The sequence below is a fragment of the Cydia splendana genome, chromosome 2 (assembly GCF_910591565.1).
Source record: "Cydia splendana chromosome 2, ilCydSple1.2, whole genome shotgun sequence".
Taxonomy (NCBI): Eukaryota; Metazoa; Arthropoda; class Insecta; order Lepidoptera; family Tortricidae; genus Cydia; species Cydia splendana.
The window spans coordinates 22,939,851-22,959,735 of NC_085961.1; the positions used below are offsets into that span (position 1 = coordinate 22,939,851).

At 36.5% G+C, this 19,885-nt stretch overlaps 1 protein-coding gene across 1 annotated transcript in view; it reads left to right on the forward strand.

The window, feature by feature from the left end:
• Nucleotides 1-551: 551 nt before the first annotated feature.
• The window catches only part of LOC134806035 (uncharacterized), a 47,102-nt gene continuing 27,768 nt past the window's right edge, over nucleotides 552-19,885 (forward strand). Inside the window, exon 1 of the mRNA XM_063779244.1 lies at nucleotides 552-594. Within this exon, the coding sequence (XP_063635314.1) occupies nucleotides 567-594 (28 nt within the window). The 5' untranslated portion in view covers nucleotides 552-566. The remainder of the gene's footprint in view (nucleotides 595-19,885) is intronic.

Here is a 19,885-nt window from a genome sequence, read left to right on the forward strand (position 1 = left end):
GTACCCATGTACAGATATTTACTTAACAAATTTTAAGTCAAACCATCACGTGAGAGTCCTTAGATTGAATTGATTAAAACATATTTGAAAGATTTGACATAAGTATAATATATACCTAATCAAACTGGTTGGGCCTGCTGCTAGTATATATGCCTACCAATGCAAGTTTCTTAGAATTCAGGGGCGCCATCCTTTGTTGTCATAACAATGACGATTCATAAGCATTTAAAAAGCAAGGGTCGTCGAAATGAATTGCCCACTGTGCTAAGTGTGCCAGCCGTGAGAAACGTTAACTAGCCCTGATTGTGTTTTTCAGGTATGGTAGATTGTTAGCGCACAGCGTAGCTCGGAAACGCGTTAGGCTTTTCCTGTCCAGTGTCCAAATCTGTACTGGTTGTATGCACGCTCTCGAGCCTTCATTTGTTTCGCGAAGCGCGCCAAACGCACGCGCGAGTTTGGCTACGGCGCATGCGTGCGAAACCGCGGGAAAATTCGACCAGTGTTTACTGTTTACGTGTTATTTTAGGACTTTGCAGTATTGGATATTTTGATGATAATTAGACACTATGGGGACTTTAATGATTGTCTTATGCGGTAAGCTATCTGCTCTAACTTTTAGTTTATTATATCTACCTTTTTGTTTCTTACTTTTGTTTATATAACTAGGTAATTTAATTGACATGATAAAATATGCTAGATAAACAAACTATTTAGTCGCAAAACATGATAGCCGTAAATATTCATAATTATTTATTCATTTAAATTCTGTCAAAAAGTTGCCATAAAGAGAAATATCGGTATCAATCGGAAATGCTTACAGGGACGAAACAATCATTCAGTCCCTTATACCGTCGTTATGTGGGTACGTAGATATCTGAGTAAGATAAGTTACTCTGACGCATATTAAAATAATTTGTGATGATATATTTTATTTAAATGCATGGGTATACGATCAAGATTCCTCCTTCACACAAATAGGTCAGAAAACCTCAATGTAAAAGTAATTAAAGCATGTCCTTTAATTAAAACATAAAATGGAATGTGCCTGTGGTGATGCCATCGAGATCCGGAGATACGCGCGAGGTGGCAGCAATTGCAGCGGTTAATTACTCGCAGTATTATCCCTCCAGTATTTACTTAGGAGCTGATTTTTTAAAGGAGTGATATTAATTAAAAACACTGTCCCAAGGCACGCAAGTCAAACGCTTCATCACAACTTTAGTGTAGGTATAATTACGAAAATAGGAAACATTACTATCCCTTACCTAAACACAATCTACATAGACATAGGAGTTAGGACATATGTACAACTTAGCTTTTTAAATCGGTGGTTTTATTTAATGATCACCAAACAAACAAACAAACAAATAAACAAACAAAATTTACTTTATTCATGTAGGCCTAGCAACAAGCTCTTATGAATCGTAATTAATCTTAATCTAATTATCAGAGCAATTTATTGATGTTAATATTATTCCATAATAAAATTGAATTATTATACATATCGAATTTAACACTAAAAATTTCACAAAAGGATCGTCAAACATTAAAAAGATTGTATAAAATAATACTAGTCTAGAATTTCTAGAATAAAACCTAAATAGAGATGAACCTAAACATCAACACGACTTGGACACCCTGAAAACTTCCAGGCTTCAGGGTGTCCCTCTCTTCAGCATTAAGATTACAAAATAAGTAAATGTACTTAATTTATGCAGCGTTTGTATAATAAAACGGTATAAAATAATGTCGAAAAAGGTGCGTAATAGTAAACGAGGTTGAACTCAATGCCAATGTCTCGCAAGAAAAACCGGCAGCAGCATAATTGTAGTGGAATTGCTACCCGTGGTACAATTGCTGTGACAGGGACACGAGGGACATTTGCCAGACCTTTGTCTTTTATACGTAGATATTTTATAGGTAGGTACATACTAGCGTAAGTGCGCTACTCTGACTGACGATATTCGCCTAAGCGCTTTATTAGAGTGATTGCCCACTTACTATGTATTACTAATAACCAATCATAAGATAAATTATACCAGGCTTTTATGCTGAATAAATAGGCTGCGGAGTATTGCTGTAGGAAAAAACAAAGATAGGTATTTATTTACTGGGACGTATAGTTATATTTTACAAACTCGGGAGCAAAGATTGTAAAGATTTTTTTCCCTCATTGTTATTTGACCCAGAACAAAAGTATATATGTTAGATAATATTAGGTCCTTACCTATGAAATTGGCGTTTTTGTTCATAGATATAAGTCTGATCCTAGTTTTTTTTTTTTTTACAAAAGTACATACACAATTACAATAAAACTACAATATGATTTCGCCAAACTGCTTGACAGCAATTAATTGTTATTTTTTATTGTTAAGTGTTCAGAATTAAGCCTTGAAAATAGGTCTTTTCATGTGCTGTCGGTTCGAGTATTAAAATTACTTATATTTTTCTAATGGTACCAATTTTCAAGAAATGGAGATATTGAAAACATACCTTAAAGGTGTCAAAAATTACTGGAAAAATTTTGTTTGGTTTGAATTAGCCATCAAAAAAATATCCGCAAAATTAATTGTATGGAAATTCGTGTTTCGTTGAAATTCTCCGAACAAAACGCCAATTTCATAGGTAATGACCTAATACATACCTGCATTTTTAAATTGCAATAATAAAAAGAACGACAACGAAGTGTGCCTGGAAAAATGAAATCAAAACAGGAATAGACAAATAGACCTAGGTTTTCTCCTCGAGAATTAGGTAACTTTTAACTAAATCTTAATTAAGTTTTCTCGTGCCTCAAGAAATAAAAGAGGTCGAAAACCAGAAACCCTAAATACCTAGAACCCATCACACCGTTGATGGAGCCTCTCTTCTTAAACTATTAACAGACTATTAATATAAATATACCTATTCGGTATTTGCAATAAGAAATGTCGTATAGGTTTAAACAATGTAGGCGTAGCTGTATTAGCTGCATCAATGAATTAACCAAATTTGCAACAATCATCCGTCAGGGGTGTAGTGGCATTGGCTACCAATAGTGATGATACTGATACCTAATTGATAATATTGTTTATTTGACAACAACAACCAATCTTTGACTTGATATTTTGTATTCAATTGTATATCCACCTAAGTACATTCTGTATCACATAACCTATTTAGCTACTTCTGTTAAGAATAAGGACAATCATAATAATATATGAATGAACAAAATTTCGTAGTTTTAGTTAGCAGGTATATTTTTAAATGGCTAAGTTAACTCAATAGGCCACTATCGAAGTGTTAGGTAATATAAATAACAAATAAATGTTATTCTAATGTACCTAAACGGGCTACCTGTTTTAAATATTACCAACGGTCAGCTGATGGTGATAGCCAGCTATTAAGAGTAGGTAGGTATGAGAAATGTTTTTTTTTTACTCATGCATATATAGTTAAATGCCCCATTATTAAAATATTGCGATCATGAAAATAATTCTAGGTTCCCACTGTAGTAGGTACTTATATGTATTTAAACAAACCATTTACGGTTTGGATGAAGTGAACCATAACTTTTAAACATGTTACGATAACCCAGCGTAAATTTGCTCGTCACGCATTACGTTACAATGATAGGTACATTTTCCACATGAATCCGTGTAAGTAGTTGCTTGCAAACATTAGAAATCGTTTGAAAACGTCACTACGCGAAGCGACTTCTGCTTAAAATTACTTCAAGCTTTCGTAACACTAAAATATTTGGAACATTATAAATCAAACTTATCAAACAACGCGCGTCATTATAACGAAACAACCAAACCGCAACGATCTGCCTAGAGTAGGTACATTTTGGTCAATACTTATAAGGTGTTAATATATTGAAAGTAAATTGAAAGTTTACATTTTAATGTGGATTTGTACAAAATTAATTAGAATTATAATATTGATAATACAATAGGTATTCATTAAGAGAATTTATCATGATCATGACATGACGCAGATATTCGTTGAAGGCAATAATATATTTTTAATGAGTGTATGTTACGAAATTTTGAATAAATTCAGCTTTTGCCAACCTACGGTTCGTCAGAGGTCGTGAACTTTCGTTTTAAGAGAAATTTTCGACTAGCCGGTAATGCGAGATGCGAGTCATGGAGCGGTGCGTGTCTGGCCAGCCCGGCAGTGTCCTGAGAATAGAATAGATGCAGGCGGATTAGAGCTTGATGGACAGTTCTAAAATAAGGAAATCTTTTTGCTTTGTCCATTGATACGTACGGGGCTTTCTCTATCCGCGTTCTGATGCCGTTTCCGCAATTAAAATACATCCGTCGTTGCGGCGGCAACGTAGAGCGGTCGCATTCTTTTGTTTTATCAATAACTTATGCGTTCACTCTAAATAGAACTTGCATCATTCCGAATGAATGATGAATGAATTCAGCATTAAAAGAAAATCGTCGTGTCTCATCAAAATAACATTGCTGCCGATTTTAGCACGAAAATTCTTGAGCATTAATGCAAACCATACACAACAATGATAAAAGCGGATTGTCATTTCGTAATAATTCGCCGGGTGTAAGTGTATCATGATTGCCATCTTTTACGTACTTACCTGCCTGCTTACGTATTCGTAAGAAGTCATCTTGATTTCCCAGTTATGAATCGTATTTTAATGCTATAATCGGTCATTGCGCGTGTTGCAATGAGTTTGTACGACCGACGCGACGCGATGTAACACCAGCACCACACCATCACCATATTTATTACCTACCTATTTATAGTTTATTTATACCAAACTTGTATAGGTACTCGTACATCTGGAACACATTAGCGATCTTGTTCATTCTTGGTCAACCTAAAAAATTTGGAATATGATTTGCGTTGTTGAGTACCCTACCTATAGGAAATGGGTAGGTTATTAACTTATCATTAAGGCATGATATTTATCTTTAAGGTTAGATGGGATGGGGTAAGAGAAACTATGGGACAAGCGATACACTTGAAGGTAAAATAAACAGAGATACTTAAAGGATTTTAAAACTAACTTAAATGTAGATACTAAAAATAAAACTAATGCATAAATAAAATTTACTTAAAAATACCTACTTATTTGTATTTTTAAGTGTACGGTTACTCTTGTCCGGAGCAAAATATAGGTACTTACTATGTTACTCATACCCCATCTGACCTTATTGGACAATTTTCATGACACCAATTTAGTTATGATTATTATAAAGATCCCCAATTAACCTAAAACGGCAATTAGACACTGTTAATACCATAACAAATGGGTATGAAAGTACCTACCTACTTTATAATACCAGTGCCCGTTTATCAAAAGCTTGTAACTTGTAATACAAGTTAAAGTCCCTTTCTAAAAAAAGCTGTCAAAAACGGACTTCCACTTGTATTACAAGTTACAAGCTTTTGATAAACAGGACACAGGTCAGATCTATCTATAACAGCACCTGTGGCTAAATAAGGCACGCAGTAACTAGAAATCTCAAGAATGTGTTGCGTTGTACCTATTTGCCGAGAAAGTGTTATAATACTTCCAACCATCTGAAAATTTTCTCCTGCCCTGGTAATGTTACTACTAAGTGGTTTCCAATTACTCAGTTGGGTTAGTGAGAACTGTTCCGCGTTGCTTTTGGTATCGTCCGGTGTCCTTATGTCACTGGGCGTAAATTAGATGTGAAATGACGGGGTGGACCTCGGTTAGTTACGGATGCGGCGCTTTCACCGTTTATGGTTCGCCACGACCTGAGGTGACCGCGCATAGCCGTGCGTGGCAACACAATATAATGACAGAGTTCTTCTAGATCGGCGGTCGGCAACCTGCGGCCCGCGGGCCGCATGCGGCTCGTGAATCTGTCACTTGCGGCCTGCGAGCCGCTCTGGCTATGTAATATTGAGAAACGACAATGTCTGATAAAGTCATAAATATTAACAAAGTGCGGCCCGCGTCAACTTACTCATCGTTAACTATGCTACTAAAACTACGCAAAAAAAGGTTGCCGACCGCTGTTCTTGATGATGAATGTGATAAAGAATCCCACTACCATAAACTTAGTACGAAACGACGATTTAAGTTATGACACTCAATTAAGAGCCAACAGGAGTGGTCATTCCTCCATACAAACGTAGTCCTCGTTTTCTTCCGTGGTTTTTGAAGCTAGAGCAATGATTTTTTCAACACAGATTAATATTGTCAATATCTGTGTCGGACCGTTTTGCTTTTTTTGATATTTTTGTTTTTTAAGGCGCTAGAGCCCTTCAAAAACGGCCAAAATGGCCTAATAGACTATGCCGCAATGAGAGGCGTGGTATTCAAAACTGATATCAATTAGCCAAAAAAGCAAAACGGTCAAACACAGATAATTTCATAATCATTTAGATTTCCAAATTTGGTTACGATTGGTTAAGTTTTGGGGGAGGAAAACGAGGACTACGAAACCTCGATTTTTGTCATTTTTACGCAGGATTTTTCGCCTCAGCTGCAGTTGTCCCTATCGCACTAATTTTAGGGGCGGAGTCAAGTTTCTAAATACGTACACAGCCAGAAAAGTGATGGGCAATAGTCGACATTTAATGTCGATAATCTAGTGATGTAAGAAGTTATCGATAAACCGTCTTGTGTGAAAATATCTAGATCCTAAGATACAAGGGGTTTTGGGTTGAGAGTAGGGAACACATTTTTGTAGTTATGATATACAATCTATTATGAACTTTTTGATTCTAATATTTCAAATTAGAAATCAAAATCAAAAATATTTTATTGCATGGTTAAAATGGGTTAACAAAATTTTTAGGTACCTACAGGCACGCTTCGTAATTGTCGAGCAATTTAGGGTCCTAGCTGAATTGGTTGTTCCATACTTACTCGTGCTCTATGGAATGTCCAATTTAGCTAGAACCCTAAATGGCTCAACAATCACGGAGCGTGACAGTACTAATGATTCATGTTCTGTATATCCTGCCCTACAATGGCGTTAATATTTGGTTGTCATGTCTATACTTCGTTTTTAAGCATTATTGAAAAAAAAATAGTAAATACTAATATTAACCACTAGGTACATAACTATTACAAAAAAAGCTAAATAATTATACGATTGCATGCTTAAAAAAGACACGTCACCTTCACTCTAATGCTAAACAAACGAAGAATAAGAACTAACAGCGATAAGACCGCCTGTTGCTACCTTTATCTACATTGTAAATCGGTTTTAGGGTTCCGTACCCAAAGGGTAAAACACGGGACCCTATTACTAAGATTCCGCTGTCCGTCCGTCCGTCTGTCACCAGGCTGTATCTCACGAACCGTGATAGCTAGACAGTTGAAATTTTCACAGATGATTTATTTCTGTTGCCGCTATAACAACAAATATTAAAAACAGGATAAAATAAAAATTTTAGTGGGGCCTCCCATACAACAAACGTGATTTTTGACCGAAGTTAAGCAACGTCGGGCGGGGTCAGTACTTGGATGGGTGACCGTTTTTATAAATAATGGTACGGAACCCTTCGTGTGCGAGTCCGACTTGCACTTCGCCGGTTTTTTTTAAATTTGTTTTTATGTTTGTGGTGTAATAAAGAATATTTTAGAGTCAGACCAAGAAAAGTCTACAGCAATTTTGATAGCACACGCAGTGCAAGTGTTATTTATATGTCATAATTTAATAGAAGCGACGTTTGAAATAATACTTGCACTGCGTGTTCTATCAAAATCGCTATAGATTTTTCTTGGCCTAACTCTACTTTAAATTACAAAGTAAGGCCTAAATTATAAAATAAGGCCCATCAATGTTTTTTTTTTGTGTTTATTAAACTTGATATTTTGTCTATAGTATTAGCGGACATGGCCTCAAAATTTAAACCCGCTTAAGAATCGGGCCTTATTTCGTGCATTATATACAATACTACCCATTTTTGTGTAGTCATTATCTATACTATAGAAGCATTGTTTGAGTAGCCAATTATTTAAACAGTATTTTTTTAAAGGGCAACGGTGGCAATATTTTAAGGTCTGGATAATAAGATACAGATCTTAATAAGGATATCAATGTAAGTGAATGTTACCATGACTACCAAACAAACAAATGTGATAGAATTTGCCAGCTGGCATTGTAACATTCAGACAGTTACCTATGTACCTAATCTGAAATATGAATAAATTAGTAATATTTTAAACAGGAAAGTAAAGCGAATTTTGGCCTTTTGCTGGACACAATCACAATAGTAATTTGTTTTACAAGAGGGCAAAGTTTATCGCCACCGGTTGATGCATTTGCAGCACCAATGGTAGAAAATGCAAGCTCATCATCAACTGCATAATCGACGTTTGATATGACTATTGAATCCGAGCTTTTTGATCATGAATCATGATAAAACAAAATTTTAGAAGGTCGCAGAATAGTGGATTTAAAATATTTATTTTCTGTGATCTCAAATATCAGGCACGATCATACAAATTGTACATTTGCTGATCTTGCCTTTGTCATTGAAAGACGTAAGGGTTTACACAGAGAATATATATTTAAGTGTAATATGTGCAAAAAAAAAAGGAAACGATACACTCTGAAGACCCAAAAAGAAAATGTTAGTAAATACTGCTCCTCCCCATTGTTACTTGGTTCCTTATTCAACCTACCTGAAATTAAACGAGTAGGTTAGTAAATTATATCATTTTACATTATAAAGTTAAATGTTTAGGTATCTCAATCACTTACTCACTGGTGGACATGGACGCAAAATTTTTGCCCATCTACTTATACTATCTTATAAAAAATGAAATTTTGAAAGTTAGCACGCTTAAAGTTCGTTTTTTTTGCATTAAGGTAACAGATTTTGACATGTCTTATTAAAAATTACCATTGAAAAATAAGTCATAGCAAATATGTTAGAATTATAAATCATATTAATGAGCAAGAGCACCCTAAACCGGCGAGCGTGTATGAGGAATGTTTTGAATGTGAAGGAAGCGAAAGTGGTATGTCAGGATCGTAGCAAGTGGAAATCCGTGGTCTCTGCCTACCCCTCCGGGAAATAGGCGTGATTGTATGTATGTATGTATGTATGTATTAATCATATACTTTTTTATATTCTTTTGCTTTCATAAGTAATATAAACTAATTTTTGAAAGCGTTTTTCAATAATTATTAATAAAAAGACACGTCATGATTGTTTACCTTCTTTCTAATGCTAAAAAATAACGAACTATAATAACCGGGCCTTATTTGGTACAGAACCTTGATTTGATAGGTACATCGGATATTCTGGACCCCTGAGTTTGTTACGTAAAGGACAAAATGGTGACATGTGGTTAGAGCTGATACTGTTAAACTAGTGGTTCTGTGCGCTAAGTATAAAAAATAAGCTTCAGCGAACTCATTAAGCCTAGAAAAAACCCTACACCCTACTGCCACTTAAGTCAGTCTTGAGTCTTTGAATCAATTTCCGTAGTAGTAGTACTACTACTAAGGTACTAGGAGGTAATAAGGCCTATAGTAGGTATAATAAGGCCTACCTGAAAACTAATGTTCTTACAACAGTGTAACCGTGTTAGTTATTTGAGTAACATATATGTAAAGTGATACAATTAAAAGCTAACAGCAAACCAGTACATAAATTATATCTTATGTACTTCTTATGAATTACACTCTTATAAAGGTTTCGGCTAATTACGCTTAATTACTTGAATAAAGGTAGATGAATTGCGTGCGGTCCAATAGGTAACCACAACTCACGGAGTCCAAAACAATAAGCTGATCAGCAAAGTCAAGTAAACAAAGCCAAGTCACAGTAGTAGAAAGATTATCGAGTTCCGTAAACGTAAGCCGGGTCAAAAAATTCAATCGCAACACAGTAAGTAATAAGTGAACGCCTCGTGGCAGTAACGCACGAAAAATAACATTGCAAATTGTCGGCAATGAGGCGCGCGCGGGTGCAAGCGTACGCATCTGTGTGCGTGCATTACACACACAAATACAGTCTCTCACGCCCCGTCAGAGCGACGGGTATATTCAGCTTGAAATCTCAAAATTGACTTTTAGCTCAGCTCCCGTTTCGTCTTAAGTTTCTGCTACGCTTTAATCATTATTATATAACATATGTATCTAAGTACCTAACCTGTTTAGTCTATTTACTTACATCGATTTGTTTGATTTGCCTACAGATTTAAGCGCAAGTAGGTTAGAATTAATTAAGAGACTTGTATAATATTATACATCACATGAACGTTTGAAAGTAGGTAAGTATGTATGTGTAATTCACGATAATTTGCATCATTACTCATTGATCCACCGTCGAATGCAATTTGAGCCAATCGATTCTATACATACAATCGAAAATTGATATTATTTTGCATGTTTTAAATGACTTCCGCGTTTTCCACGGGTAATAGTGTTTTGTAATAAGTAGTTCAATGTACATAGTTTATTATGATTATGTCCTAGGTACCTATTGGGTCTTTACTTTTTACTATTAGTCAACCACTTAAAGCAAACTCGTCCCGCTTAGTTAGCGTCAACAATACGGGCTGATAGTGAGGTGCTTTTTTGTTGACTTCTTTTGTTTTGCCGTAATGACTTAAAAGTCTGACTAAAAGGGCATAGCCTGACCGCCATTTCGCAAGTTGCTTGACACGCCACGAATCATGCCCACTTCAATCTGCACTGTTCTACATAAAAAGTGGCGATCCGATGATTATAGTAATTTTCTCACCTTGCGAAGAGCCGCCGTAAAAGACAGTCTATACTCACTATATTGTCTATACCTAGCGTTTGCAGAGCATACAGTAATGTCTTGAGATAGTTGAGATAGAGTGTCTTTAGATCCAAATCTAAACTCCTTTCCGCTTGAAGGCATTCGAACATTAAAGTCTGTGCATCTCGTTATCACCAATAAAGTAAGTGTGAGCAGGATAGTAGAGAATTATATACCTATATTATATCAAGATCAGATTTTTTAAGTTTAAATGCGGCTCCTGCTCTCGCTGTAGACATACCTGTAAGGGCAGGTTGATTGCATTATGGAAGTAGGCTGCATTAATTACAAGTTGGTAATAAAAATCTATGTAGAGATTGGTAGAGGCACAAGATCTTTTCCTCTACCTAGTTTCTATTAAACCGTAGCCGTAGTGGCGATAATTAAGTATGTAGTAGGTATATTAATACAACTAATGTTCAACGCATTAAACAAATAAAGTTAAATTACCACATTAATCAAAGCCAATAGCATAAATTTAATCATAGCGAAATTAAGTAATAATAAATGGTGTAGAACTATCTATAAGCTATGTAGCTTAAACGTTTTGCTTTCGTATGCTGTGCTATGGCGCACGAGTACCAACACAACCTAATACTATAGCTAATAGGTACTTGTAGTTACCGATTTAAAGTATATTAGTATTTTCTTCACCTTTTCACTACTAGTACCTACTAGACATAAACATAGAGATACTAAATACGTAGTGGTGAGGTACTTTCGACCTTAGTACCAGCAGATTACTATAAACAGGAACCTAATTCGAATCGTGACAAGGCAACGTGCCTACCAATACGGTACGGCTCTCATACTACTCTACCATATCAATTTTTACCTTTGTAATTAATTAAATGGGTATGTCATGGCCAAAAACAAAAACACGTTAATAGATTTTGACAGTTTGGCCGTAAAATCACAACTTGCCTCAAAAATTATGCCACTGCCACTACCCTACATTTTGTCGCGTTTTAGAGTCCTCATGCAGGCTGGTAGGTAATTACCTACCGGTCACTTAATTAAGCGTCTTGCGTCACTCATGCTCCAAGTGGAATTAATCAGTCAAGGGAGTAGGTATTAAGTTACGTTACAATTATTTTAGCATCTGTCTGTACTCTCCTTTCGCATATTTTCTAATCAGACTTGACGCATGTCAAAGATCATATAGTTACGTAATCTCACATTAAAGCAGCGATGTGCTCTAATTAAGGTTACAACTATGAGGGAAAAGTCAATAAATATAATGGCTTTTAGGCTTTGGAATTGCTAGTAAATCGCACAAGCTGAAGGTGACTCTGAATTAACAATTTGTTGTTCTTGATCTTGTTTTGATACGACCTACGACGGTCTAGGCCAGGGGTCTCCAAACTATATCGCATGCCAATCAGTTCAAGGTCGTATCAAATCAAGATCCAAACTCCAACGTATTGTTCATCAGAATCGGTCTCCTGGTGCTCGTCGCGTCGTTCGCTTTTACAACCAGTTTTGATACAAGCGCGGTTGATCTACGCGACAGTAGTTTCTACATGATTGGTCTTCTTAGAGAAATCATGTGAGACGACGATACTAAATACGCATTTGCAATAAAGATTTATAGCTACCTACTTTGCCCAATTGAATGTTTTAGGATAGGTAATGCCGAAACATTTGTCATTCGACAGTCCGTCTGTGCTCACTTCTCAAACTGAAACTGTGCTGCTGTGTTAGAAAGCTGCAATTTTTATACCGACGGGTATGAACTATATCTTTTAAAACAAAGTCCCCTGCATCTGTCTGTATGTTCGCGATAAACTCAAAACTAAACCTACTGAACAGATTTTCATGTGGTCTTCGCCTATCAATAGAGTGATTCTTGAGGAAGAATTTGTCAAGCTTCTGTGAAGTATAAATTAATTAGGTACGCCGCCAAAGTGGTAATGAGGTTTTTTTTTCCGCTTTAACTCTATGGAGTGGGTGAAGTAATATTTTCGGAAATATAAATGTGTCCTTCTAACTTTTAAACCATCAGTCCAAAGTAAAGATTAATAAAAGCTTTTAATGATAATTATAACGAACATGGTCGGTTCAGCCGTTTTAGAATTTTCTCAAGTATCTTCTTATACTAATACAAGTAGGTACAGGGAAGAATTAAAAACTAGACATTTCTAAAAAAGAAAGTTTTTGTACGGAATCCTCGGTGGGCGAGTCCGACTCGCATTTGTATGGTTTTGAATACAGCATCGACATTTTCTTAAAGGTACCTAATATTGGATTTAACTTACCTAAATACTAAGATACCTACGGGGATATAAGTTAAACATTATGAAGTATCTACAACCGCGTTCATTAGTGACACGTTTGATGACATTCACGTGCTGGACATAATTGTAGAAGTCCTAAGTTTTGCACTTGCAGTATCGGAACCCGAGTCAGGGCATTGGCTGCGCGCCTTGCCGTCGCGGAACATTGGTTCCCTTTTAGACCCGGCGTCACTGCGCGTAGCCGTATGCCTCAGGCTAGGTTTGAAAGCCTGCGAGCCACACGCTTGCTCCCGCTGTGGAAGTCATGTTGACGCTTATGGGCACCACGGACTCAACTGCCAATCAAGCGCCGGCCGATTTTATAGACACACGGCTCTAAACGACCTAATCCGCAGAGCACTCGGTACCGCCTCCATACCAGCAACCCTGGAGCCAGTTGGTCTATCTGCGGCGGATGGCAAAAGGCCCGACGGCTGCTCGCTCGCCCCTGGCGTGGGATGTATCATGTGTTGGTCGTCAGACACCAAAAAACTAGTAAAAGAAATTTCTACCAAACTAGTCTGGGTGTCTGGCGACCTATGAGCTGGCGCTTTTTTTGCACAAAAACTCAGCCTCACTGTGCAGAGGGGGGACGCGGCCAGCGTCCTGGGAACAATGCCTCAGGCTAATTTAGGGCTAGATTTATAATGTATTTATTTTGTTATTTAATCTCTGTTTTAATTATTCAATAAAATTAAATCAAATTATTATAAAAAACAACTTATTAGGTATGTAATAATACACCTGAACTAGCATAATATACGATCTATGTATAGGTATAGATAAGCTACGTACGCGTTTTTGCAACTGATATTATGATAAAAATGTTTATAGCTATCGATACGCACCCGTAGGTACCTATAGTAATGTTTCGACATCTGCTAGACCCCACTGCATACATACATAGACATAGGTATCTAACTATTTTGGGGGGTATAATTTACATGACTGTCTAGATACTCTAGATCTAGAGAAACATTAAAAGTAATGTCCTCTTATACATACATTAAAACTTAACTGTAATGTTTCTCCAGGTCCGTCTGTTTGTTAATGGAGAGCTGCAATTTGGGAAATTTGCCGTTTTGTTGGGTACCTATTAGGGCTTAAAAATAAGGGGCGCCATAACTAAATATTGAACCAAAGTCCAAATAAATGTGTGTAACTTGATCGTGAGTGGTAAATTATAAGACGGATTTTAGTTCATAAGTTACGTCATTTGAAATTAGGGGGGGGGGGGTCTGGACATCTGATGATGGTAGCATGACGTAGGATGAAACGGGGTCATTCGAAGCATGATTTTGGATGATATTAGGGGGGGGGGGGGAGTCAAAAATCGATGACGTAATTTATGGACAGCCCCTAGGTACCTACCAAGTTCATTTGCTTAATGCCATTGCAAAATCTCTGCAGGCTGCGGAAACCACTTTTCGTTTGGTTGACCGACAACGTGATTTTCCTCGTGTCTCTAACGTTTTTGTCTGGGCTACCAAAAAAATAATAAGTACGAGTATAGTGATAAGCATCTTTTTCATATTTAGAGAGGCAATGTTTTTACGCCTAGGCAAGTGTCGCTTTTCGCAAAGAGCATAATCTACGGTCTACATTAACAATAATGTGAAGCATTGTATTTTCTGTAATTTCGCAAACTTTTACGAGGCTACTAGTTCTATATTATTAAGCAGATAATTTCCGTCCAGACAAACACACCTAACGGATGTTTCATACAACGTGAAAGCCAATCAATGGTTTTATGTCTTACCCACGTCTCACCGGTAAGAGAATATCCGCTGTCGAATCCTGAATCATTAATGTCTTGTTTTATAAGTAGGTACCAGTGGTTTGCCATACGTCAAGTTATATCCTGTTGCATAAACTACATAAAAGGCATATAATGTAGTCACGTATTATGTCATATAGCATAACGAATAATATGAGCAATCGATGCAAAAAAAAAATCTCATTTATCATTTATTAAAGTAGGTAAGTATCAGACATTATTTAGAGATATAATGCGTGTTGGACTTTGTTAATATTTCTGCATTTATTACATTTATTGTTTGAATGAGGTGAACGAAAATCATAGTTCACAGACTATGATTTTCGTTCACCTCATTCGGTTCTTTAGTACTATGCCTTATGCATGGGAAACGGTCGAAGAGATAGTTCAGATTCGGAAACCGCTACCAACTTTACTATGTTATTGGGCATGGCATTGGGCCTCCAAAACTGCCAGGAGACAGCGGCGCTGGCCATCTACTTCAGCGGAATGACGTCATCAAAATGACTCCCGCTTCGTTGCGAAAATTGCATATTGCACCCAAACTATGCATATACACGTGTGTGGTATTAAATGAAAGTCAATGAAATATACTATATTTAATTTATACATCGTGTACCAAATTATACAACAGTTCAAGAGCAATATACAACGAAATCAAAATGATGTAAAAAAATATTCGATGATTTGGGTTTTATAACCAAACCAAAAGTCGGACGTTAAAGCAATGTATTACAATATTAAAGATGACGATGAGATGTTTGGTATAATTCCACCTTCAGACACATAACATAATAAATATCTAAGTAACTAATTATAATATTTTATTGAGTGGATATTTGCAATACAATTTTGTAATTGTTGATTTTATCGGACTTGGCCACCACCCTTGTATCGAAATCACCAACGGTCGTTACTATAATCTCTGTATCGGAAAAAAACGGAAGAAAGTATATTTTTATAAGAATTTGACCTGGGCATTTTTCAGTTCCAAAATACGTTAATCTATAATCTATGTAGATAATGTCGTGTTATATTATTATAATGTAGCAATGACTGCACAAGTCTGTGCCGTACCTACTCTACACATCATAAATCAGTACCATAACATAACTCATATCACGGAGCTAGTAACAAAGCTATTATAAACAACATTGACTTATTACTGTGACATAATCACGCATGTAGTTTTTAGTTTATTTAGACTATGAGGTTTTTAATTATTACACCATATATATATTCGTACGTGGAGCCTAGCTTAGGTAATGTAGATGGCAAGTACCTACCCTTCCCACCTAACTTTCATCCACATGTGTATAGGTATTTTTAATGTTTATATACCTTCAATAATGTTGTTGCGTTTATGGTATTCGAATGGTCGTCCAAAATGGAAACTGGAATGGAAGAGCCATATTTGTCCGTAAAGATTGTTAATGGTAGCTGTAGTTAACGCGTGGTTCATGTCAAAATATGAGGAGTATGTACCCTTGGTTTTACTTTGGCCGTATTTAGCTTAACCTCGAAAGTAACCGTTTGGTCCTGTTTCGTCAAGTTACATAAAAAGATTTAATTTTTATTGGACTTTTACGTAATCAACACTTATCATTGCAAGTTACGCAAGAAAAGTATCCACCTTGAACCACAGCGACATGTGACACACAAATAAGCTTCTTAATTAATTCATACCACTTAATTATGGCGCTAAATATTATAAAGTGAGTAAATATAGGTATGTACTGGAAGAAAAATAGCGTGAAATATGTAATAACAATAGCACGCCATTGAGATCATTCCCACGCTGTTAGCGGTCAAATGTCAACAGTAAGATATCGTAGTAACGGCGGAATTCACAATACGACTATTGTACTATGGGTCTGCGGCCAGCGGGTTTCAAGGACTTTCCGACTTCAATCAATCAAACTAATAGGTGATGTATAATTAAATATGTAATTATGAACGGATTCGGTAGCCATCACCATTACCTAAGTATATCGATGTATTTTAAAAGCATTACGTAAGAGAACTTTGAAAGGTTTACTTGGTTAATTAAAGCACAATATAGTATAGGTAGGCAGTAAGTATGAGGTAGGTACTTTAATTAGCGCTTACTCGAGTACTCAAGCTTCAATTTGAGTGACGGTGCTTAGATAACGTAGCAGATAGCCAATTAATTAATGAATGGAAGCCGACTCGATCTCCTTGTGAGTTGTACGATAACTTAACTTCCTTAGTTTATTTCACCGATCCTTAAGAAGGTAGTGTGAAATGTTGCTACGAAATGTTTCAAGAAAAAGTTGTCTAACAAGGACGTATAAGGAAATCGCGTTTGCGCCTACATGTTGGAGACTATCCCTCACAAGGCGCCGGATGAATGAGAGGCGACTAGTATTCTGGAATCTTTAATTCAATCCGATTTTCTCGACATCGGCGCCGCGATTTGCCTTTTAAAGCAATGATTCTGCGAAATCTGTGAATAGATATCTAAATCTACGCGTGTGTAGCTGTAACGCTGATGTTTAATCGATGACTAACGTCTCCATTTACTTAAGTATACGTAGGTAACACGTACGTATTTCAATATCAGCTGGAACTGTCATCTTTTGAGTAGATATGTATGTATAATTACACTGAATAAACGAATACAAAATGGGAAATTATTTTTATCCTATCGACTTAGAGAAATCCTTATAAATAAACGCGAGCGGCTTTGACGGTAGAAACAAATGAAATTATGCTCAAACAAAAGAGCGTAAAAAAATTACAGTTTTGAATCGAGAACATATATCCGCAAAATTCATATTGTCGCGTATTTTGCATTTAAAAGTGAAAAAATTTCGACAAACAATGCAAAAGTTTAATTTGTTGGTTGACATTTGACAGCTATGGATGCGTTCAGAATTCAGTTCAGAATATGTTGCATGTTAGTTAGCTGGATTGTAACCGCGAACACCGAAGTTCACAAAGTATCTCTGTCATTCTTTCTAATTACGCCTAAAAAGGCGTCGACGGGATGATCAAATCGACCGAAAAGAAATTGGCGTCAATCTCATCTTGCACCCATCCCATTTATTGTGACATTGAAGCGCTCTAAAGAGGAGTTTGAGTTTCCGAACGGTCTTCTGTCATGTCAACGTCATCATTGTGTTGAATAATTGAGTGTTGAAATGTTGAAACCTAAACTAAATAAAATCAGTTAGGCCTGAAATCATCCTGAAATGTGTAGTTTGAAGTGTAAAAATTGTATAAATAACGATAAACAGTGATTTACATTACGTTTTGTACTTACCAGCCTTTGTAGAAACCGAAGCGACAAGTTTAACGGATGTTAAAATTTGGATTTAAACTGGGCGAGTAAGTATTTGTTTTATTATTTTGTTAGTTTATAAGACAATAGTTCTCATTGTATTGCATATGTGAGACACATTAGCATTACATGTTACAAAGTTCATAGCTTATAGCGTTGTGAGCAACGTCCAATTTCTCTTTACTTAACGTATGAGCTATGAGATAGTTTGGGAACAAAGTTTGTGATGAAGTTTGTGGTTTGTGAAGTTTGTGTGATACACATTTTCATTTACACCTACATACATGTGTATTCGGGTATTACCGAATGTCGGATAATTCCGAAATTCAGATGAAAATCACCCTTAATTCCATCATAATAAAAGTCTCTTTCGGAATTATCCGACAGTTTTCGACATTCGGAATTACCCGAGTAAACCTTACCTTATAATCAGTATTACGTATGGTAGTGTCAACACTTTAAATATATTTGACAAATAAATAAAAATAAATATTATTGAAGCAATTCTTACACAAATCTGTCTCTTTGGAAGTACTTAAATACATTGAAAACATCCATGACTCGGAAACAAATATCTGGGCTCATCATACAATTAAATGCACTTACCATGATTCCAACCCAAGACCATTGGCTTCATAGGCAAGGTCACCACGCACTAGGCCAGACCGAACAAACATTTTATATTGAATATGTCTACTAAGTTGTATTTAATTTCAGAAAGGCTTCAAACATGGCACAACTAGCCACCTGGTAGGAAAGTGACCTTGAAGGAGCTTGCATGACAAACTAATAAGTGAGCGAGATGAAAGTGAAGTGAGAAGAAGTCACAAAAGTAATTCAAAGAAAGTCTCGAGTTAAAGAACCGGCTGACTCCACTCTGATTATATGGACAGTGTGAAACAGTGTGAACAACTACAGTGTATGGTGGACATATTTGATATTTGTGCTTTAGACTAGCTTCAAAGAATCAAACTTGAATCAAAGTGAATTGAATGAAGCTAATTTATTAACAAGTGATTTCCGGAGACAATGTAAGTTGAATATAAGATTAAAAGATAATAAGATATATACATAGATAGTATATATAATAAGATATATTTTATGCTTATTCAAATAAAAGTGTAAATAACAACTTCAGAGTTTGACTTTAATAAATAATCAGGTGACAACTAAAACAATATTAATTACTGCTACAATTTCAGAGTCACAGTGAAGCTTAGTACATAGTAAACAAGGTTGATTTTTAGGGTTCTGTACTCAAAGGGTAAAAACGGGACCCCCGGGGAACGGGACGGGGAGGGCAACGGGACGGGACGGGACTAAGACTTCACTGTCCTATTAACACAAAACAAATTATTTTCAGAAAATATTTAATTTAGGCTCAGGGGGCACCATAAGCCTTCAGTAAGTAGTGCATATACTTGAAAAAATTCGACCTATGCCGCTGAGGCCCGGTGGCTGAATGGCACAGGCACCTGCCGCTATAGCAGGGGACGCTGGTTCGATTCCAGCCTGGGGCACTGGAGGCCTTGGTCACTTTTTAGGGTTCCATACCCAAAGGGTAATAACGGGACCCTATTACTAAGACTCCGCTGTCCGTCTGTCCATACGTCTGTCTGTCACCATGATCTCATGAACCGTGATAAGGGGCTATTCATAAATTACGTCATTTCAAATTAGGGGGGAGGGGGAGTCTGGACATCGGATGATGGTAGCATGACGTAGGAGGAAACGGGGTCATTCGAAGCATGATTTTTGGATGATTTTAGGGGGGGGGGGGTCAAAAAT